Here is a 24436-nt window from a genome sequence, read left to right as displayed (position 1 = left end):
AACTTGAGTGTTTTGTGTAAATCCTGATGCTACTGTATTGTTATTGTGCCCCTGTTTATTAAATTATTTGGGTAGCTAGCATTTTTGAAGTGCACAAGACAAATTTGTTGCAATAAAGGTACACAGGAGTGAGGTGTATGACTGTTTTTGGTGTTAATAAGACATTTGTAGCTCTAAATACTTTTTTTGAGGTTTTGGAGCTGTTTTCTTGTACTGTGCTTAAAGGTTTGATTGCAAGCCTTTAACTCAGGGGTGCCCAATCCGTCGATCGCGATCAACCGGTAGATCACAAAGGTTGTGCAGGTAGATCGCGTTGCATTAAAAATTTTTTAGTCTATCATACAGCATCCCTATGGCATTTGCCACTGGATTGACATACAGGGCGGCCAGTCTGAGATCTCTTGTCTTCTAACACACTGGTCATCCTGCACGCACGATCAAACGCGCGAGCTACTGCAGAACTCCAGCTGTGATCTAGTTAGTCTTCCAATTTATATCGACTAAAGAAGGGATTTAAAAAAAAAATTGTTTGGGGAGGGTATCGGCAGGATGTGGAATTGGAAGAGGATATTTTTTCTCACAATGTCGCAATCGAAGTGCGTTTGTCTGATCTGTCAATCTATCATTGCTATTCCAAAGAAGGAAAATGTGGAAAGGCATTTTCAAACTGTTCATAAAAACTACGAAACTGACGTCCTTCCAAAAAGCGATCTGAGAAAGAGAAAGGAGAGGAACTAAAATCAGTTATGCATGTAAATATTTAATTTTTATTTTAAGGCTTGTGAAGTATACATAATGTACATATACAGTATAAGGGGGTAAACTTTCATTGAATAATTAAATATAATTGATGCAATAATTAAGTATTGTTGAACTGATTGCCAGATGAAAAAAAAAAATATTAATGTACAGTGGAACCTCGGGTCACGACCATAATTCGTTTCAAAACTCTGGTCGCAGCCCGATTTGGTCGTGATCCGAAATATTTTCCCCCATAGGATTATATGTAAATACAATTAATCCGTTCTGGACTGTACGAACTGTATGTAAATATATACTGGTTTTTTAAAGATTTAGATTTAAATAGACATTAAAATAGTTAATTATACCATGTAATGCACAGTGTAATAGTAAACTAAATGTAAAAACATGGAAGAACACTGAGAATACCTTGAACAAAGAAAACTAACCTTGTAGTCTCTTTAAAAACAAGCCCGATGCATTCTTTAACTGCCTTCTCGGCCTTACTGCCTTCTTTAACTCCTCTCTCCCGCTCACTCGCTCACTTGCTCTCTCGCGCTCTCTCTCTCTCTCTCTAGCTCGCTCTCTCCCGCTCGCTCGCTGCACAGGGAGAGACTGAACACATGCGGAAATCATCGGCGCGTACGAACCGGAAAGGAAGGCTTGTTCGTCACCTGAGTGTGTGGTTGTGAACAGATGCAAAAGTTTGGCGAATTTTTTGTTTGTAACCCGATTTGTATGTGGTCCGAGATGTTTGTGACCCGAGGTTCCACTGTATTTGGATATATCTAATATATAAAACAGAGTCTATGTATGTATGTTTGTTTGTCCGACATACAAATCTGCACCGGGCGTCCAATCTACACCAAACTGGGGATGGGGCTCCTTTGTGACCAGGAAAAGGTCATGGGGTATGTTTGGTTCGGGAAAAATGTTTGTGGTGAACCGCAGGGCACCTTTTCACCTACACAACGTTCGGCACACGTCCCCATACATATCGACAATATGGCTGCACATTGCAACAGACGTTCACCGTGGCGCCATCTAGCGCCAGCTTTGGTCTTTGTGTGTCGCTCTTTACCCCTGTTTCTTTAAATTGCCAACAGATGGCGGAAGTGTCCAAGTATGAGAAGGCTAACTGCTTTGATTAGGTGAAGAGCAACTGCTGTATAGATGTAAAACGTGAACGACCCAGTGTGCTTGACCGGCTGACACACCCGCGTTTTCTCACGTCACACTCCCACATGCACTGATAGTGCTATATTTTGTTTGCCAATGTCCGTTATATGCAAGCACATTTGAACAGAGACTCGCCTTAAAAAGCAGCACCGGTTGTATGTCACTTCTCTCTGTAGTTACCATCACCAACGTCCATTAGATGGCATCACGGTTCAACACAGGCACTCCTTACAAACCGAGCACCGCTCCCCGCCATTTTCTCCAGTACGGTTTCAGTGCTACTGTTTCTCACTGGCTTTCCATATTTGTGGTGCTATTTGCTTGCTTTCCGACTGACAGTACGATTTCATTGTTGCTCTTTCTGACTGACTGGTGCTATTTATTCGCTTTCCGACGTATTGTAAATAACGTAAATTCATCTCACTGTGATGCTTATTCCGTACGTAATACCATGTAACATATTATAATTGTCCTGCTTTTTGCTAATATACCCATGCCACAAAAAAAAGTATTAGAATTAGAAGGTCCACTTCAGATGCCACAACAAAGTCTATTTCAAGGGCGTCTGAAACGCCACAGCACACAGAATCCAGAGTGGAGGAACTTACAATAAAATGTCATTCAGAAAACCGTTTGTTCTATTTCTATGTTCTGTTTCTTTCATTTGGGAAATTCACCCGTTTATAGATTCCTGGGCAACGCGGGTACTCCTGCTAGTTTATTATAAATATCAATAATTCATTTTGCTTACAGCACCCAGCACGAAGAAATTATCACATTTTAGAAAAAGCAAAAGCTAGTAGCAAGTGCTGGCAAGCATGTAGGAAGTTAATATTCAGCTTAAAACAGAACATTGAAAACAAAACTGCGGGTTTATAAAAACATTTTAATAACAACCTACTGATGGAGACTAATTACTTATTATGCAAAAACATCTATTGAGGTTGTACCCAGCTGGACCTTAATACAGAAATGCCACTGATTGCAATGAATATTCATTATTTGAGGGATGGGCCATCAAACAAAAAGAATATTCAATTAATGGTTTTAAGATTTGCAATAATAAATGCCTAGTGTGTTTGTTAATCACAACACTTTGCACAATATTTAAAGCAAACTATTGCTTAGTACCGCCATAAATTAAAGCATGCCTGAAAATAATGTAGTGATAAAGCACACTCGTTTTTTATATGAGCAACTGAAAAATATGATCATATTTTTAATAAGGTCACATTTTGTTGTAAAAAAATTACAGTGCAAAATGTGCACATCTGTAATAACTAAGGAAATTAAATAATACAGATGTACATTAAACAGTGCTTTTCTACAATATAGTACATGTATACGCAGTAACTTTGATTGATTTTCACAGTGAGAGATGCTGTAATAAAACATTCAGAAAATAAAAACATTTTGAATGCATCCTATGTTTAGTGAGCATACATAAAATTCTATTATTTAATGTATTCCTGTGGTTGCTTTTAAAACCTAGAAATTGGAAATAGTTTTGTAGCCTATTTATCCTTGTGGACTGGTTTGTTTAAGGCTGTAGGGCAGATTGCATGAAGCAGCAGCTGTCAAATATGTCTACTGTATATTTGTATTTGGCCCATATTCTGAGTTTGTAACACTTCTTGTCTTCCCTCCATCTTCAATTTGGTATTTAAATTTCATCTAAGGGAATGGACTCCCGCTGAATGGTTTATCTGTTGCTGCCAGATGTTTGTTCCATAATATAACGGAGCACTTTGGGCAAATAAGAATGTCACCACACAGGGGCAGCTTGCTTTTTAAAATTCTTTATTGCTGCCTAAGACTAATAATGAATGCATTTCACTTGAAAATTGTAATTGTTCGCCTGCTGATGTAGTGGTGAGTGCCTATGTTTATTTTTTTTTTCCTTTCTGCGGTTATTCATGAGGTTCATATAAACTCAGTCAGTATACTGTAAATTTTAAAACCATGCTTGTGTAAAGTGTTACTCTCCACTTTCTGAGGTATAAATGCATGCAAGTTCTGAAAGTAAAAACTTGATTTCTGTTGAGAGATGTTTCAAGAAATGTCAAGATTGTCATTTAGCCCTCAAGACTGTGTTTTTGATTTGTTCTTAAGGTACTGATTTGATACTTTTGCTTGCCATTAGCGTGCCAATATAAAAAAAGGCTCTTTGTGAAGAGTAATATAGATTCAATTTATGTCTTTAAACTGGTTGAAATTTAAATCAAAGTGATGTCTAATGCAAAGTATGATTGACATGCTCATTATTTCTTTCCTAAATATTTTCTTTGACATGCCAGCATATTGAAGCTTTCAGAGGCAAACCTGCCAATTTAGTAAAAAGCATGTGTATGGTTTAAATTAATTATAGAGCAGAAAAATCAATTTGAAAATCAGATTTGCAGGTCAGATGTAGGATGCTTTTCTGTCTTATCTGTCCGCATTAAAGGCTATACCTTTAATCATTTTGATTACAGAGAATACATTTACATCATGTGTCCATAGCTGTTTCTTTACATGAAAAGCAGTGGTGTCATTAAAATATGTTTTTTATGCTTATTAGTTTTGATGGATCTTGAAAAACCACTGGCGTTATCCTCTTGGGCAAATGCACAAGTTGCCACTGGTTTGTTAAATCTTATTACTTTCATTTTGTTATATCACATTCAGCATAGGAGCAGTTCCTCTTTCATTGTTTGTTTTACAATTTTTGTTCTTGTCTCCAGTTTATTCAGTGTTCTCTTTTTGTGTGTGTGTGTGTATGTATGTATGTATGTATGTGTATATGTGTATATGTGTGTATATATATATATATATATATATATACACACACACGCATACAGTATGTATGTGTCTGTTAATTTGTGGTGGATTTAGCAGGTATTTCATAGAGTGGATATACTCTTTAAATGTAAGCAATAATTTTTAATCTTTTCATGGTAGCTTACTGGTAATGAATAGAAAACGCCGATCTTGTATTATTGTACAATATAGTATTAACTCATTTCATTATCTAATGTTTGTTTATAAGCATTTCTTTCATTTTTCATTTTCAATAGTCCCAGACAGCCTCATTCTTATAAAGCTGATTTACTATGATGGTTTAATTTGTGATTATGGAACATGCATCACATTTTGTGCAGTTTTGGTAAAATTAAAATTCTTGTAAGTTTTATATATTACTCTTTTTAAATGATTTTATTTTGTTGCTTTATTTGGTTCCTTTCAGGTCATAAAATTAGGATTTGATAGTACACTTCCCTTGGACATAATAGGGAGCATAGTATTACTAGGACAGAAACAGCTTCAATTAAGCAAATTGTGTGATAGGGAAGTTAACAATTTGTAAATTTCCTTTTTGACTGGATGCATTGTTTAAGTATATTTAACAAAAAAGCGGGATTCTGTAGGCACTGGTGCAGGCGCCACTTTTTTCTTACTTATGTAATATGTAAAGCTCATTGTTAACAAACCTATAGTTTATATTTTGGAAGCATGACAATTACATACAGTACTGTAGAGAAGTATTTGACTCGTCTTGGTTTTTTTTCACTATTATTGCAGATTTTTCACAGTTATTATAATAATAATATATAATATATATACAGTGGAGGAAATAATTATTTGACCCCTCACTGATTTTGTAAGTTTGTCCAATGACAAAGAAATGAAAAGTCTCAGAACAGTATCATTTCAATGGTAGGTTTATTTCAACAGTGGCAGATTGCACATCAAAAGGAAAATCGAAAAAATAACTTTAAATAAAAGATAGAAATTGATTTGCATTTCATTGAAGGAAATAAGTTTTTGAACCCTCTAACAAAAAAAGACTTAATACTTAGTGGAAAAACCCTTGTTTGCAAGCACAGAGGTCAAAGCGTTTCTTGTAATTGATGACCAAGTTTGCACATTTTAGGAGGAATGTTGGTCCACTCCTCTTTGCAGATCATCTCTAAATCCCTAAGGTTTCGAGGCTGTCTCTGTGCTACTCTGAGCTTGAGCTCCCTCCATAGGTTTTCTATTGGATTAAGGTCCGGAGACTGACTAGGCCACTCCATGACCTTAATGTGCTTCTTCTTGAGCCACTCCTTTGTTGCCTTTGCTGTATGTTTTGGGTCATTGTCGTGCTGGAACACCCATCCACGACCCATTTTCAGTTTCCTGGCAGAGGGAAGGAGATTGTCGCTCAGGATTTCACGATACATGGCTCCGTCCATTTTCCGTTAATGCGATTAAGTTGTCCTGTGCCCTTAGCAGAAAAACACCCCCAAAGCAAAATGTTTCCACCCCCATGCTTGACGGTGGGGACGGTGTTTTGGGGGTCATAGGCAGCATTTTTCTTCCTCCAAACACAGCGAGTTGAGTTAATGCCAAAGAGCTCTATTTTGGTCTCATCAGACCACAGCACCTTCTCCCAGTCACTCTCTGAATCATTCAGGTGTTCATTGGCAAAATTCAGACAGGCCTGCACATGTGCCTTCTTGAGCAGGGGGACCTTACGAGCCCTGCAGGATTTTAATCCATTGCGGTGTAATGTGTTTCCAATGGTTTTCTTGGTGACTGTGGTCCCTGCTAATTTGAGGTCATTAACTAACTCCTCCCGTGTAGTTCTAGGATTCTTTTTCACCTTTCTCAGAACCATTGACACCCCACAAGGTGAGATCTTGCGTGGAGCCCCAGGGCGAGGTCGATTGATGGTCATTTTGTGCTCCTTCCATTTTCGAACAATCGCACCAACAGTTGTCACCTTCTCTCCCAGCTTCTTGCTAATGGTTTTGTAGCCCATTCCAGCCTTGTGCAGGTCTACAATTTTGTCTCTGACATCCTTGGACAGCTCTTTGGTCTTTCCCATGTTGTAGAGTGTGGAGTCTGCTTGATTGATTGATTCTGTGGACAGGTGTCTTTTATACAGGTGACTAGTTAAGACAGGTGTCCTTAATGAGGGTGACTAATTGAGTAGAAGTGTCTAAACACTCTGTGGGAGCCAGAACTCTTAATGGTTGGTAGGGGTTCAAAAACTTATTTCCCTCAATGAAATGCAAATCAATTTCTATCTTTTATTTAAAGTTATTTTTTCGATTCTCCTTGTGCAATCTGCCACTGTTGAAATAAACCTACCATTGAAATGATACTGTTCTGAGACTTTTCATTTCTTTGTCATTGGACAAACTTACAAAATCAGTGAGGGGTCAAATAATTATTTCCTCCACTGTAATCTTTACCCAAAATCTAGTGTTAGATTGTCAATAATACAAAAAATCAGGAATGAACTAATACTTTCTCATAGCACTGCATGATTATGCAGTGGTCCACAGCTCCGAAATTAGCTTCAATGGGAAAGACAGTCACACATTTTACAGAAGCATTGAACAGAGCTAACAAGATGTTAGGTTATATTGTACATCATGCATTATAGTCAAGAGAAGTTATGCTAAAGCTCTATACGGCCCCTGTGAGAACCGTATCTGAACAATGCATGTGTTTAAAAGAGCTGCTATACTAACTAACTAAATGCACCCTGTGGAAAGATCGTTTTAGTTGAGTTTGTCTGGCTTAAGCAAACCAAGGTTAAGAGTTGACAAAAGAGCAACCGGGGGCAGCACTGTTCTGCTGTGTCATAGATCCTGGAAATTGGGATGACAATCTTTGGCCTGGTCACTCGGTGTGTGATTCTGTTTTGTTTTTTTTATCCACCCAGAGTACTCTAAACCAGCACAGCATAGACAGGTCTTATGATGGACGTTCGTCATTTGGTTATGGCTGTGCACCCATTGAGATTGTCCGAGAAAACCAGTAAATTCAAGTAAAAAGGACAGAAAGCAACAATTAAAAGTTGCATAGGCAATACGTCGACAATAAAGCAGCCTGTGTAACACAGTGGCAGTTGATTGTTAGAAATATATCCTAAAATGCACAGAATACTTTCTATCATTTTAATTAGTTGGTTTAGAAGGCTTGTTTTCAGTATTCAACACATTTTAATGTAACTGTTACTATATCAATCGATAGATTGTTTCAGAAAATTGTAACCAGCATGTACTTCAATATTTCCTTTGTTAAAAGAATCAGATTTGATTGCCAAAAAATGTCGATAATCATGTACATGTTATTTAGCAATATAACCAAAGGCTAAACACGGCGAGAGATTGTTCCTGTGAGTATTGAGCAAGGGTGCACACTGCAGGCAAGTGTCGTTTATAATTTGTAGGCATGCAAAACCAAAATATTTCTTCAGTGCTCATGGAAGAAATATTTAGAGAAAAATAAAGATCTTTAAAAAAAGGACATGTTAGCTTTCTTTTAATGTGGTTCACTACCACAGACAAACCGCTGAAGGAAACCTATATATAGTAAAGGACAACTACGTGCCCTCCTTCAGTGGAGCAATCTAGAGATGGGTATTATTGGGATGCCGTTGTCTGTTTATCTGTAAAAGTTTAGATTTGTCCACATAGAAATTCCCAAATACTTTTTTTCTTTTTTCTTGTAATTATTTTCTTGTAATGATTTTATCCTTAATATGTACATTAGTTATAACAGCTGATAAAGTACCGGTAACTAGATTTGTACAACCAAAGCAACATATAGTTGTAGTTAACAGGACAGAAAAGCGAGACAATTTGTTTTTCTCCAGAGGTATTCTACTTCTGAATTTGAAGAAAGGAGTATCTGTAAACCGACTGTCCATATTACTGTATATACTGTACCTACCACTCGGCCATTGCCATCTCTGGTCCTTTGACTTCTCCACTAACTAACTGTTATGAAAGATCAGTGTTGGCGTCTGAATTTTTTAAAACTGATTAAAGCTTGCGTTTCCTCTTAATCTTTTGCATACTGTTGAGTTACAATAAGATGTATTACTTTTGAACATTCTGTAGATAGTGTTTGGATGAATCCCTGTCCCCTTTTGTACAAAAACGTTATTCCAGTTAGCTGTTTGCAAATGCAAATACATTATAATCTCCAGAGACAGAGTGAATAAGTTATGTTAATTGGTATTAAATTATATTGTAGTAGTATTTAAAATGTCTTTAAAAAGATCCACCTAAAGAAAGACATGTGCTTATTGTTCATGCTTTACAAATTATGTACAGACTGTAGTTTTTTTAAGTCATTTATGTGTATAACATAATCTTTTTTTTTTTTACAAATTATTTACATACCATAGTATTAAAATATCCTTTCACTAACAATGTAAAGGTTTGCTGTGAAAAGAAGGGAAATCATATTAACTTGCTGCTAATTGTCTTTCATAAATTTGCATTTAAATCCAAGTTTGCCTTTTTCCTTTATATTAGAATTTTCTATATTTCTGTTCACATGAATATTCAAAGTCTTAATAGCAAATCAATTAAGTTGCATGTTCTTAGATCTGGAGAGAAATATGTGGCTGTCAAAGCAAATGTTCATTTTCAAAAAAAATGTTTCAACTTTATTTTGTATGCTAGGTAATTAACCTTTTATGGTTAAGAATTGTATTTTACGATGGTAATCACTGGTTTTATTGACTCGTTAAGGATTTGTTTTTACTTTTTATCTGTTCATTTTATTAAAAATGTCTTTTGTTGTTGACACTCTTAAATGCAGATTATGAAACAAACAACACACATTTTCACTTAACCTTAGGTATTTAATTTTATTATATTTCCTTTTTTGGTCTTTTTTCTTTTCATAGGTACAAAAGTCTATGTACTGTATGTGTCTCTTTGTGTGCCTACTTTATTTATTGAAAATAGAAGTATTTTATCCTAATGTTTTATGTACTTGTTTCATAGGTGAGCAATTGTAATCTTTATCGCCTTGGGAAAAAAAAAGGTCTCCCAAGTAGAATGGTGGTTTCAATTTTTGATCCACCTGTGAACTGGCTTCCTCCTGGGTATGTGGTTAACCAAGATAAAAGCACTACAGACAAATTGAATGCAGATGAAATGGTAAGTTTATTGAAGCATTCATGGAAATCTATGCTTTACTGCCTCAGAATTTAATACCTAATAGAAATGAAGTTAAATCTTGAGAAAATATTTATTGAGAAATTATCAGGTTTTTGTAACCGGATCACCTTATTTAATTTTATACATGCTGGACATACATACTTTCTCATTTGGGATATACTGCACTTTCTTTATATGTGCTTAAAGTGTTACAACAAAGCTGTACTTGCTTCACCAGCTTTTGAAGTTGCTGTACTAGGATGATCCTCTAGATGTCAACCTTGCATTAGACGTGTTCAAATACAGTACACTGTTCTGTTGAATGTTGTTGAACCACAGCCCGGATTTGTATTTTAAAGGATTTATATTAAAATAAATATGGCATATAATTTTAGATGTTTTCATAAAATCTTTAAATAAAAAATATACAGTACATAGTATATCTTATTATATAAGTATTGATTTTACTGCATGCCAGACAGGGCTCTTAGAATACAATTCTCTTTTGTTTACTGTTTTTTATCACACGTTTTTGTCCAGTACTACATATTGTGTACCAGTAACCGCGCACTGCTATAACGACACTTGACTTGTAGTTTTCATTCTCTTTCTCTGTCTCTGTTTAGCATTCGTTTGCTCAGATGACGATGCGCTTGCTGCTTCCTGAGCAGCTCTTCTTTTCTCCACCCTAGCGGCCCACTGCTTCTCTTTTTTCGTTGGCATCTTTTTACCTTAAAACTGATTAAGTCCGTGTTTGTGTTGGAATTACTTAGTACATTTTCTTTAATTTTTGACTTAAGCTGGCACCTAAGTCTCCAACCTGCCTCAAGAACAATTAAGGATATGAACAGGTAGGGGAAGTGACCGTGAAGGTGGTAGGGAATGAGAATGGCGCCCATCTGCACGGCTGCACGCTGCGGAGAGTTGATTCTACAATAAAATAAAAATAAAAAGAGTAATAAAAATCATCACCCCGAAAGCGGATAGTAGATGTCACGTAGTATATATGTACCAAATTTCAAGTCAATAGGTGAAATGGTTTGCGAGCGACAGGTGATTTATAAAATCCTGGACAGACAAACAAACAGCCATGGTAGCGTATGATATCAGGTGGTACATTGATGGCACATTGCTTTGTAGCAGTTAAGCTACGGGTGTTACAGAAACACTCGAGTCTTTTGGAGAGATAAAGACTTGTCTTACATTTCTGCAGTTATTTGATGTTCAAGAAGGTTTATCATGTGAATTTTACATTTTATTTTCAGATGGGAAAACAACATTTGTCTAATGGAAGATCTGGAGATGAATATGATGATGAGGAGGAGGAGGATGAGGATGACGAAGATGATGATGATGACCTAATGTGGAAAGAATCTAAGGATGAAGTTAATGTGGAAGATGATCTGGAATATTACCAAGAGCATATTCGATTCATTGATAACATGCTTATTGGTTCAGGGGCTTTTGGAAAAAAAATATCATTGTCACCATTTCCATCTGCAGAATCCAGTTGTGAATGGAAAGCACCCAAGAAATCCTCCCTGTCAAATGTGCAGTTCTCTTCAGATAATGATGAATTTGACTACAGTTCTTGGGATGCAATGTGTTACCTTGACCCAAGCAAAGCAGCAGAAGAGGATGATTTTGTAGTGGGTTTTTGGAATCCTTCTGAGGAAAACTGTGGAACAGATACTGGTAAACAGTCCATCTCATATGACTTGCATAGTGAGCAGTGCATTGCAGATAAAAGCATTGCTGACTGTGTGGAAGCCCTACTTGGATGCTACCTGACTAGCTGTGGTGAGAGAGCTGCACAGTTATTCCTTTGCTCTCTTGGCTTAAAAGTGCTTCCTGTGGTGAAGTCTAACAGAGTTCTAGATGGTGCCACTTCTCATAATAAACCTATCACAGATAGTGAAAAAGATGTGCAGTATGACTGGCTCAGGATCCCCCCAAGATGTGTGTTTGATCATCCAAACGCAGAGAAAACCTTGAGCCACTTAATTGCAGGTTTTGAAAACTTTGAAAAGAAAATCAACTATACCTTCATAAATAAGGCCTACCTTCTTCAGGCTTTTACACACGCATCTTATCACTACAATACCATTACAGGTAACACCTTTTATATGTTCTCTTTTTAATGTATTAATGAAAGTATAGTTGAATTGTGCATGTATATATTTTCCATGTGTACTCCTTCAGCAGCTTTAAATGTAATTTCCACAAGACTCATGGGTAATGTTTAGAGGAGCGATTAAAAATAATATGGAATAACACATTTACTGTAGAGCTTGTGGTAAACTTAAACTGGCTAATGGCTGACAGAATGATTTATAATTATAACAGTTGTATTTTTAAATTTGTGCAGTTGTTGAACATGACTGATTAATGTTAATATGATACTAGCACATGTTCTGTTTTATTCCCTGTCTGTGTAAGTCATTACTTGTCTTTCTTTGGTCAATTAAACAAGCTGAATCTTCTTTATATGGAAAGACATTGGTGGTGATGAAGTCTCCTTGTTATATTGGGGATACCTGCTAACCTTCATTTTTACAGGTGATTGACGGTTTGCACTTGTTGCATTGTTATTTATTTCTGTTTGGATACTCTGAAGACCTAAAGATGTAAAGTAAGGGTATGATTTCCCCCATGAAATTTGTCTCCCTGAATATTATATTTAGGGAAACATCGCATTCAACAAATTGTTATATTTTTGTCAGCCAAGAACAGCATTTTTCCATACAAAAAATAGTTTGAATGCGTAGATAACATCTTAATTCTTATGTCTTGTTTTGTTACATTGTATCATAGAGTCTTCTATGATATAGTTTGTGTTTGTTCAATGGATGTGATTATCTTTTATTAATGGTGTAATAACTACAGAAATATTTCATTTTTTGTTTGATGTGTATTCATAGTAGAAAAATAAAAAATGTAAACTTTTACATTTTTGTTGTTGATTTTATATTGTAAGAATTCCATATGGCAAGTTTTGGAGAGATTTAGCAGTTCATGGGATATTGTTAAAAAGAGATTTAGCATTGTGAGGTAGACACTTTTCCTTCCCATTTTGCCCATGCCTATAAATTTTGTGATATATCACACTGGGAACAATTTTGGTAACGTATGATGTGTCATGAGTTGTAATATTATAACCAAAAAAGGAAAAGTTAACATTTTATTATTGACATGCATGCATTTTATTGAAAACTAATTGAAAGAACACTTGTTTAATTGTCTTAATAGTAAAGGAAGGGTTGGGGGTGAAGTGCTTTAGGAACAGTATTGAACAAAATAAATATATATTTAATGACATAGCAAATGCTCCAAATTTGTATTTTCCAAAGTTTTCTCATGTGTAGAAGTTGATACCCTCCCAGCAGCTGCAGGGGCTACTAAAGAGGCACTCAGTGGTTTGGAAATTTTAGATGAAAAAGTTAAACTCAAATGGAATCTGCAGGATAAGATGACATTTAGGGTTAGGGTTAGCGTTAGGCACAGTGATGGCTCTGTGGCTAGGGAGCTGCACTGGCAATCGAGAGGTTGCCGGTTCGAATCCCGTAAATGCTAATAGGGACTCTTCTCTGTTGGGCCCTTAACCTGCAATTGCTGAGCACTCTGAGTAGTGAGAAAAGCGCTATATAAATGCAAAGAATTATTATTATATTTATTTATGCTAAAGTGTTTATAGATGTTAGTAAAGTACATACATAAACCATTAATATAAATTTTACACAACTTGCTGCACGCTGGGGAAATTCCAAAAAATGTGGAAACTAGCAAATGTTGTTGCACTATGTTAAAGAAAAAAAAAAAAAGATGGTTGGGCTCAACTACCTAACTTTAAGCCAGTAATCTAAACCTGTATCACAGGTAAATTTATGCCAACAACATAAGTCAAGATCCAACAGAATGGGAGAAAAAATAGTTTGCTTATGTAGTGATGCATTATTTTGTAGAGTGTTTCAGTTTCAGTCCATTTTTGTCAAATTGAAGTTTTAACTGGTTTACTAAGTCTTCCTTGTTATTTCTTTATCTTTCAAAGATTGTTACCAGCGTTTGGAATTTCTTGGAGATGCAATTTTGGACTACCTCATAACTAAGCACCTTTATGAAGATCCTCGCCAGCATTCTCCAGGAGTGCTGACAGATTTGCGATCTGCCCTTGTTAACAATACCATATTTGCTTCTCTTGCTGTGAAGTACGACTACCACAAATATTTCAAAGCTGTTTCACCTGAGCTGTTCCATGTAATTGATGACTTTGTGCAGTTCCAGTTAGAAAAGAATGAAATGCAAGGAATGGATTCAGAGGTTAGTGGCAATGGTTCATACATTTGCAAATAAAGTGGCAAATTTCATCTTGGATCTCTTTCATTCGGATTGCCTCTTAAGTGTATGCAGTGAGTGAAGGGAAAATAGATTTTTGGCAGTGTACAACAATGTGTTTTTAGTTTAGGTCTTTGCCCCCACATTCTGATTGTACACTATTGTCTTTGTTCACAATCTAATTTGGGGATATTAACTATTTTGCAATACATGGTTAGCATGTTATTTTGTAAATATGGAAATAGTGTAGTATAATTGAGTACAATTGGGGAGCAGAATTTGTTAAGTAAGAGAACAGAGTATGAAAGGAAGAGGGAATCAAGAAGCCATTGCTAACCATTTCTGTATACTGTATACTAGGCAGCCACACTTGCACATACCTAATCATTTTGAACTGTGTATTTCAAATTATTATATTCAAGTAAAGCTTGGTTTCCTGGGTATGTGGTTAAAGGAAATGCATGTTTGTTATTTTTTTTTTTTCACTATTTAAATTATTAATATGGTATATGTTATCAGAAAACCTCTTGAAAGTTTATGTATGCCTGTTATTGATTTGCTCTAGCTACCAGATCAATTTTCAGTTTTCATCATTAAATGTTATGTGCTATCAGTGCTTATTGTTTGTCTAATATGAAAAGGGGGGGCGATTTAACTGAAATACAAAAGAATGTGCTGCTTTTACACTTTTTAAATGTTTCAGTTAAGGAGATCTGAAGAGGATGAAGAAAAAGAAGAAGATATTGAAGTTCCTAAGGCTATGGGAGATATATTTGAATCACTTGCTGGTGCAATTTACATGGACAGTGGTATGTCTTTGGAGACGGTTTGGCAAGTTTACTTCCCAATGATGAGACCACTAATAGGTAATTTCATAACATTTTGCCTAAACTTAATAGCCATATAATTTAAATGTACTAAAACTGGCATAAACTTAATATCTTATTAATTTACAGAAAAATTTTCTGCCAACGTTCCACGGTCTCCTGTTCGTGAATTGTTAGAAATGGAGCCAGAGACTGCCAAATTCAGGTAAATACATACAAAATTATACATGTGATTACTAACGAGTTTTCGATTTACTTTAGCTTCTTTGAGGGCCGAAGTAGCAACATTTGTGTGTATTTTGAATCCTGATGGCTCAGAAAAAAAATTATTTTTTTCAAAGAATTCCTAAGATCGGTTTGTAAATTAATCATTTCTTCTGACAGCTCTTTTCAGTGTGTGATATAAATCGATTTGCAGCCATGAACGAATCAATTTAACTGACCTCAAGACTAATGCTAGGTTACATACAGTATGTGATATCAGCACCGTTTTTCATTTTGAAGCGAACTGTTTAAGCTGCATATGCAAGTACTGCCTGTCAGATTCCTGTTTCCCATTTACCTCTGAATCATTACCCACAAACAAGAACGAGTCGCAGGAATTTGTTATCACTCAGGATTCTCTCTTTGTTAACTTTTGTAGCAATGCACCAACACAGCATATATTTATATTAAAATTTATTAACTGGAGGTTTACTATTTTATATATAAATAATATTCAATAAATGGGTCTTATTTTCCTTTGCATGGTTAATAAATTAAATGACAGTTTTATAAAACTAAACCTTATAAACAATGTAATTGTAACTTCTAGCATAATTTGTTGTTTTCAATTTTCCATTGTTCATATGGATCCATGTATAGAGGTGTTTTTTTTTTTTTTTTAATGGTTCACTGATCAGATCTGGCAGATATCGTTCACTGATTATTTCAGTCATTACTGACCAGTGACGTTTACAGTTCTCATTCACTTTATTCTAAACTAAATGTAATCTGCTAATAAGACACATGATTCTCATTCATTTATTATTCTCAAACTTGTGAACTACAGTACATGGCAAATCCGAGAAAACATTGCATTTTTATTTGTTGTTTTGCCAAATTCATCTAAGCACACTGGCAAGCTGCCCAATTTTCTTATTTTAATTATGCTGTATTCAGCATGTTGGCCTGCTTGTGATTTATTTGCGGACTCCTATCAATGTCAACCATTTAATGTGCTAACTATAATGAGCAGTTAATGTGGATTGTGATTTGTAGCTTAGCTAAGGTTTTACTGCAATAATGGAACTACTTTTGTAAGCCTAAAATATAGCAGGACAATGTGATACTGTGGAATAGGTCAGAAGAGTAGCCCATGGTCGACACTGTTGGAAAGGGGCAAGAAGAGAAGGGGATTAATGAAATGGAGGGCATCACTGCTGAAAGAACTTTTCATGTCATTTTTGGTCATTTGTAAATGTGTTGCACCTCCTCATATGTGTCATATATATGATTAAACATTCACCATGGCAGCTAAAGTTACAGAATTATATATTTTTAAACCATAAAAGGTGGGAAATGGCACTAGCCTTGGACTGTAGTGGTGAATGAACTAAATCCGTTCATTTTAACACGTAGTTCAGAAGAATTAAATCAGTAAAATGAATTGTGATGCTCATTCACTTTAGTGAAGTGACTAGCACTGGTGGTTCACTGATCCATTGCCCTGGGTTCAAATATTATGTGTAGTTGTTGCCAATATAGAGTTTGCACAATTTCTCTGCATTCCACTTGCAGACGTACAGGTTCGGTTAATTACTGACTGTGTGCATGAGTGTACCTTTGGGTGGATTGGCTGATCACTGCCTTCTTGCCAGCTCTGCCAGGATAGACTATGACCCTGAACTGGAATAAGGTTGTATGTAAATGTTATGTAATGATGTTATTTTATCGTGTGTGTTTCATTAATAGTATGCTGATATATTTTTAAAATAAGTAATAGTTTCTTAAAGTTTTCTTAGTGTACACATTCTAATTATGACATATGAAAGTGTTTGTGTACTATTAAACTGCGTCTTTTTAATATGTTACATTCAATATATTTTATATCTAATCATACGTCGTGCATTTGAATCTAAAACATGGAGGGTCAAGCCCTGCACAGGGAAAAATGTGATCTTGTTCTATTGTTGAAGGAAAATAAATAACCAAATATTATTTTCTCACCCCTTTTTGTGTAGTCCTGCTGAAAGGACCTATGATGGAAAAGTACGGGTTACTGTAGAAGTTGTTGGGAAAGGAAAATTTAAAGGTGTTGGACGAAGCTATAGGATCGCCAAATCAGCAGCAGCTCGGAGGGCACTGAGAAGTCTCAAAGCGAATCAACCTCAGGTTCAGTCTAGTTAAATATCTTGTACAAGATGTCATTAACGTAGTTTATTAAAAACAAACAAAAAAAAAAAAAAAGCAGCAAGCAAAAGGTAAAAGTGAGGTAATGAAATAACTTGGCAGCCTATTAGACATAAAGCATTTTATATAAAAGAAAAAAAGAGCTGTTCATGAAAGTGTTTGTTTTGTTTTTATTTTGTTTTGTTAATGCGCAAACACAATCTTTTCTTTATTCTGCTTTGTTTAATCACAAGAGTGCTTTATAACAATTGGGAGGTGTAAGATCAGGTGTCTACACTTTTTTTCATTAAATTTATTTTTGTTTTTTTTAATGTGTTTCATATTAGTGCATCAAGAAACTTGTGATTAATTTTAGGAGATAAGATGAATTAAATTAGAAAAACTATAAATTATACAGTATATAAACTAATTTCTAATTTCAGAGCTTCTGCACTAGTGCCAGTCCATAAAACAATTGAAGATATTGTTATGGATTTACTGGTATCAGAACAGTAGAATGAGTGTTAATATTGTTCTCAGTTTAATCATTATTGCACTTATTTGTTATGGGCTGTTTTTTCTTTTTTTCTTTTTTTTTTTCTTTTCTTTTCTTCCTTCCTCCTCCTCCACCACCCTGTTAACAAGTCTAACATTTTATAAAATTAATACAATCAAATTTTAGGGATAAATACAGTTGTTAACTTTAAAGAAGAAGAGGGGAAAAAAGGTTGTAGCCTTAAAAAAATAAGCCCTCACTAACGTTCCGACAAATTGTGCAGAATTTTTACATTCCCATCCGCTGCAATATGAAATGTTTTACAGCACTCTGAATGCATGCTTGTGTGTGGCTGTAAATTTAAAACCTTTTACCCCAGATTATATGCTATAGAGCTATCAATTATATATAGATATGTAAAGTGTTTATTACAAATGAGAAATTAGAATAATATTTTAAGTTTGATTGCATTTTTTGATAAAAGTAAAAGTTGATTTTCAATTGCCGATCATTGAGGTTAACATTTTAATTGTTGCCACTTACTAAACCATTTAGTTTTGATAGAGCTAGATGACATATCACCTGGGAAATATGCTGCAGATTTTATAATAATTGGTTACGTCTGTAAGAAATGGAGCACCTTTACAATCTTTAAATAATATTTCTTACTGTAGTTCTCACAAATTGCATCCATACTTCACTTACCAAAGTTACAGGTTTCTCAATGCCATAGGATTGCATTTGTGAGGTAAACTGTCATAGTAACTCTGAATAGTAGGACAATAAAACCAGCCTTCCTGTACTTTAAGCTAATTTATGTTATTGTCCATTGCTTGAAGCTAAGCCGCTTTTTGTCGTGACTGTTTTGTATTTAGGATCATTAGGCACTCTTCACTTGAATACCTCAGTTATTTTGCATGCATTTTTTCTGTTTTGGTGCTATGTTTTTATGTATTAAGCTTGAATTTTATTTAATTTTTTTGCACTGTAACTATAATACCTCTTTTAATTTACCTGTAAATCTGTTGGATCAATTCTGAGTACCAGCAAATACCAGCAGCAAACCAGTAGAGGTTACCTACATTTTCATTTTTAATTTCCCTTTTCATTATGCTTGAAGTTCTTTGGGAAAGCTGCACATAAAAACTGGGACAGAGGTCTTGTTACTTACTTACTGCTTTGTCTGTTCCTCCATTAATTTTGGATTTAGTCCTTGAATCTGGCTGAATGGGTCATTTAATATTTAGTAATTTAGTATAATGCAGGTTTTATTAAATTATATTAATATATTTTGCAGTTTTTTGCTAAAGCAGATTAGACAAATCAATGTCAGTATCACGGTAGAAATTCAGTATACTCTACACAACTCTTAAAACACATAAACACAATAAAGTCCAATTTGAAACTTACAGTACAAGTAAGAGTGTAGAGATCTTTTTGTTTGCTGAATATTCAGGTTGCCTTAAATGTTTGCCTCACTGTGTAAGTGACGGTAAAGTTTATTGTGTCATGTTAAAATGCCATTAGTGTCAATACCCGAGTCAATGTCAACAGATAATTAATTCTGTGTGAAGAAACATTTATGATTATATCAGACTTCACTGTTAATAAATAAGAAACAGTGTTAACACACATGTTCAGTATTACTACCTCAATATTTGGTTTCTCATTATAAACTTTACATACTATAATGTACCAAGAGGTTTTACATGTTTGGCTGTCTAAACCAAAAACCTAAGAAATTGGTTCTCATTGGTTACTGTCAAATGTAATTTTCTTTTATGATAAATTATTATTATCCATGATAGCAGTGCACTATTATTCATTCTGTCCGTACTGTTAAATTAAAAAAAAAAGCGCATAATGATGCATTAGTTTCAAGATTAGAAGCAAACTCGTATATATGGTTTCTTTACTGAAAACATTCACTCTGAGTAATTCCAGATTCATTATGAAACACTTATTTCATACTACAATTGTGACATTTTCTTGTAGGCTTTAGTATATCCATTTTCCAACTTTGGTTGTCCAATATTTTAGTTTGTTGATTAACATGCTTCTCTGCAATTGTGAGCTTCACTTGCTTTTGTCGATTCTATATAAAATGTGGATGGTAAAAAAAAACCAAACTAGAAACTCGCTGAGAGAGTTCACTTTAAAGACACTTGTAGTATTCATGTTTTATGGAGCCTATCTTGTTTCACAAATTCAGTAGAAAATATCAGCGTTCATTTAGAAAGAGAGAAAGTGCTTTTTCTGGCATAATGTAAATGAAAAGCCAAGTCTTAACATCTGAAATTATTGCGGTATTCACACTGGTTTTTTTAACTGTTTAGAGATCACATGCAGCAAAATACGGCACATGCCTGGGCCTTTCAATACCATCGCCTAGTGTGAATAGAGAATAATTAGAAACATTGTTCATTTGAAGTGGCGTATCTTGTATTTTAGCCATGTTTCTCCAGTACAAGTGAAAATTGAGTTTTGTTTACAGTGCTGCTGGATAATCACTTTAAATATTGAATAAGGTATAATTGAACAACTTTTGTGAGAAATCGGAAAACCTTTAATTTATTTAGAGTAAAAGGTAATCTGCCAGTCTATTTTACTGATATTAAATGACCCTTGCATATTCGTACAGGAAATGTGACTTGTTTGCTGTGTTTTATATCCATTGTTTGGTTTCACTGTTACAGACTGGATAAGTAAGCTGTCCAATTATTGTTTCATTAAACCTCCTCATTTCTGTGTGCTCTGGAACATCTAAGGCTTACAGAGACCAAGAGATCCGCACTGTATGCATTTCTACACTTATATACCCTGTATTTTTCTTAAAAACTATTATATTACAGGATGTATGCAGTCATTTAATACCATGATTAATTTACAATTGTGACATCTTAAAAGAATGTGAATATTCTTAATAGTGCCACAGACATTAACTTTCTCATTTCTCTACCTTATAAAAGATGTATATGTGTGTATATCACTATCAGTTTACATGAATAAGCAGAATGAATTTGTGAAATTTGGTTGATCTGATCGTTTTAGCTGAAAGCCCTTTGAGTGTTTTTAAAAAGTCATATTTCTTGTAATCTTTCTATTATATGCTGCAGATTGTATTAATCTATTTCTAACACAGATACAGTTGTGTTTTTGTTTGATTTTTTTTTTTTTCGCTGTTTTTGTACATGTAGCACAAATAAGCATTGCACTTGGTACCATGCTTTACCTCATTTCCAAAAAGAAAAAAAAAAAATACACACAAAAAGCTAATATGCTTAGACAAAAAACAAATGTGGTTTTGGCCTTGCTGCTGTTTCAATTGCTGATGTTAGAAAAGGTAATCATTAAGGTATAATGTGCCTGCAGATTTTATTTTCACTGTATAACTGAGGTAGGTAATGTTAACCATCTGGGGTTGAATCTATGTATTTTATTTCATAAAAATGCCCTGCCTTAAATGAACTTGGCTTGCAGAATGTCCTAGATGGGAAAAGGGATAACCAAATAGGTAGCCTGGGGCTTATACAAGTCAGATATACTTGTCCTCCGTACACATGGTTTCATTATTGTTTACTGGTTTTGTTTTTTTTTTAACTTTTTTTCTCCAAAACAGAACATTTTATATAATGATATTGTGTTACACAATTAACAGAATGAAATATTTATGCCATAATGGCGGGGCACCTCTTATTGTTACTGTTACACTGCTCAGAATACGTTTTTACATTTCAAGTGTAACCTCCTATTTTCTCACATGGTTGATGACATTTTGTTGTGTGTATGTGTTTTTTAGTAATTTGACCTGCGTCCCTGTCAGCTGTTGTAATAAATAAAAATAATCTCACTTCTCTTGAACCTCATAGCTTCAGATTTAAACATAAGTTAGTAAATACACTTAATACAAAATGTCATTAGTTTTTAACTTTTTTATGATGGTAAATATATCAATGAAATTATAAGCTGCCTACTCTTAATGATGATTATCTACAGTAGAAATAAATGCACTCATGTCAGCAGCAGGTTGTCTTGTAGAAATATTAATGTGAGATGTATATTGTTAGAAAGTTTTAAGTATTGCAAGTGTTTGCTGTACTGTAAATATACTGGTTTTCAAGGTTGAATACATTCAAAGCAAAATGGAATATACATTTAATTAAATGGGGAGTAGTGGGTCATCACATGCTGCAGCAGTCTTTAAGGGACAAAAATATTTCTCATTCATACTGTAATCATGCTGCAGAGGTTTGCGGTCAGCACCTTATGGATCACAATTACTTTTAATAGATTTTGTAATAATTGTAGCTATGTATATCTACAATAAAGTTATGTTCTGGTTGTTCATTCTGTCTCTTTGTCTTTCTTATGCTTTTGTTGTCTTACTGTATTATTGTAATGTTGAATACTTGCTGCTGTATTACAAAAACCCTTTTCACAGTAGAATTAGTAGCATGGTGTAATATTTATATCATATGTGTCAAACATTACATGATGATGATGATGTGCTATGATGTAATACGGAGATTTCATAATTCTATACTTCGTGTAAACACTGTATAACTTACATTGTTGAAGTGGTTACAAGTAAACACTGGGATTGAGGCTTTGATTTTTCTAAAGAAATGTCAGTTTTTATTTCAAGGTGTAATGTTGTAAAATTATCAAACTGAATGTATCTTAAATATAACAATAACTACTCTTAATTCAGTGGCATGCTGACTGGTAGCCATATGTATATACTAAGCAGTGAGAATAAAGAAAATGTTATAATAATGATACTGTCCAACAGGTAGGTAGAGAGTTTCTCCCAGTATGGTCCGAGTGTGGAGCAGCGCCAGCACATTTGGCCAAGCAAGGTGGGTGAATGACAACATCAGTATCAATAAGAGTCTTGCCCTGGGTACATTTAAGCTAACAAATAACTTTAGTCTTTAGTTGAATTACTGTGCCTTTTCCAAAGACTGATGATGCATTTCTTGTACAGTTATTATTGTAACATTTACAAAGTACAGCGAAATTCTTAACTTCTTGTGCTGATCAACATGCAATGCATCCCCATTCATTAGTGCCAAGATTAGTAAGTATAACTACATTACCTCAGAACCTACAGTGCCTTTCATAATATTTGGGACAAAAGCATATTTTCCTTAATTTACCTCTCTGCTCAGCAGTTTAAAATTACAAATCAAACACTTCATATATGAATAAATTGCACATTGCAGACTTTGATCTAAGGGTACGTGCATACGTTTCGGTCACACCATGTAAAAAATTACAAAACTTTTTCCACATGGATCCCCTGTTTCAGTGCACCATATTGTTTGAGACAATTGGTGTCACAGGTGTTTGAGATTCCCTAGGTGGGTTTCATTGCTTCATTAGCGGAACACCTCCACTGCTTGATGACATGAGAATCCTCACTTTGGTAAAGAAAAGGCAGCAAACACCAATCTGAAAGAACAAAAACAGTCCTCAGGAGGCAGATGTGTATGTATCAACAGAAGTCTTCGTGAACAGAAATTCAGAGAGCACACTGCAAGATGCAAAGCACTAGTAAGCTACAAAAACAGGATGGCTAGATTACAATTTGAAAAAAAGTAATTAAAAGAACCTGCAGATTCTGGAAAAGAGTCTTCTGGACAGACAAAGCAGAGAAAAACTTGTATCAGAGTGATGGCAAGAGCAAAGCGTGGCGACTAAAAGAAACTGTCCAAGATCCCAAGCAGACCATCTCATGTCTTAAACATGGTGGAGGGGTGTTATGGCTGCCACAGGTACCATACAGATATCTTCATTGATGATGTAGCTGTTGAAATGATGATGACTTCTGAGGTGTAGAAAAACATCTGCTCAGGTTCCAGTAAATGATTCCAAACTCATTGTACAGCATTTTCACCCTACAAGAAGATAATGTTCCCAAACATACACTGAGGCAACACAGGGGTTTTTCAAAGCTAAAAAATAGAGAATACTTGAATGGCCAAGCCAACTGCCCAGTTTAAAACTTCATCATCCTCGCCATTCCTCTGACCTACCTCTCATTTACACACATGTATTCTGTCTTGGTGGTCCTACTGACCTTCATTCCTCTCCTGTCTAGAGTATATCTCCACCTCTCCAGGGTCTTCTCAACCTGCTTGCTACTATCGCTACAGATTACAATGTCATCAGCAAACATCATAGTCCACAGGGACTCCTGTCTAATCTCCTCTGTCAATATGTCCGTCACCATTGTAAATAAAAAAGGGCTCCGAGCCGATTCCTGATGTAATCCCACCTCTGTCATACTTCCCTTGTACATATCCTGTACAACCCTTATGTACTTCTCTGCCACTCCCGACTTCCTCATACAATACCACAACTCTAATCGAGGCACCCTGTCATTTGCTTTCTCCAGGTCCACAGAAACACAATTCAGCTCCTTCTGACCTTCTCTCTACTTCTCCATCTACACCCTCGGAGCAAACATCTTATCTGTGGTGCTCTTTCTTGGCATGAAACCGTCCTGCTGCTCACTATTCGTCACCTCACTACTTAACTGACCTTCCACTACTCTT

At 35.1% G+C, this 24436-nt stretch overlaps 1 protein-coding gene across 2 annotated transcripts in view; it reads left to right on the top strand.

Moving 5' to 3' along the window:
• dicer1 (dicer 1, ribonuclease type III) overlaps positions 1 to 19732 on the top strand; it is a 79356-nt gene extending 59624 nt beyond the window's left edge. For both annotated transcript variants that reach the window (XM_039773398.1, XM_039773399.1), the window contains 6 exons: positions 9696 to 9851; positions 11117 to 11963; positions 13900 to 14168; positions 14887 to 15049; positions 15140 to 15215; positions 17233 to 19732. In XM_039773398.1, coding sequence (XP_039629332.1) covers positions 9696 to 9851; positions 11117 to 11963; positions 13900 to 14168; positions 14887 to 15049; positions 15140 to 15215; positions 17233 to 17398 — 1677 coding nt within the window. In that variant the 3' untranslated portion in view covers positions 17399 to 19732. The remainder of the gene's footprint in view (positions 1 to 9695; positions 9852 to 11116; positions 11964 to 13899; positions 14169 to 14886; positions 15050 to 15139; positions 15216 to 17232) is intronic.
• Positions 19733 to 24436: the final 4704 nt, after the last annotated feature.

The sequence above is a fragment of the Polypterus senegalus genome, chromosome 12 (assembly GCF_016835505.1).
Source record: "Polypterus senegalus isolate Bchr_013 chromosome 12, ASM1683550v1, whole genome shotgun sequence".
Taxonomy (NCBI): Eukaryota; Metazoa; Chordata; class Cladistia; order Polypteriformes; family Polypteridae; genus Polypterus; species Polypterus senegalus.
This window is presented reverse-complemented; position numbering and strand designations above follow the sequence as displayed.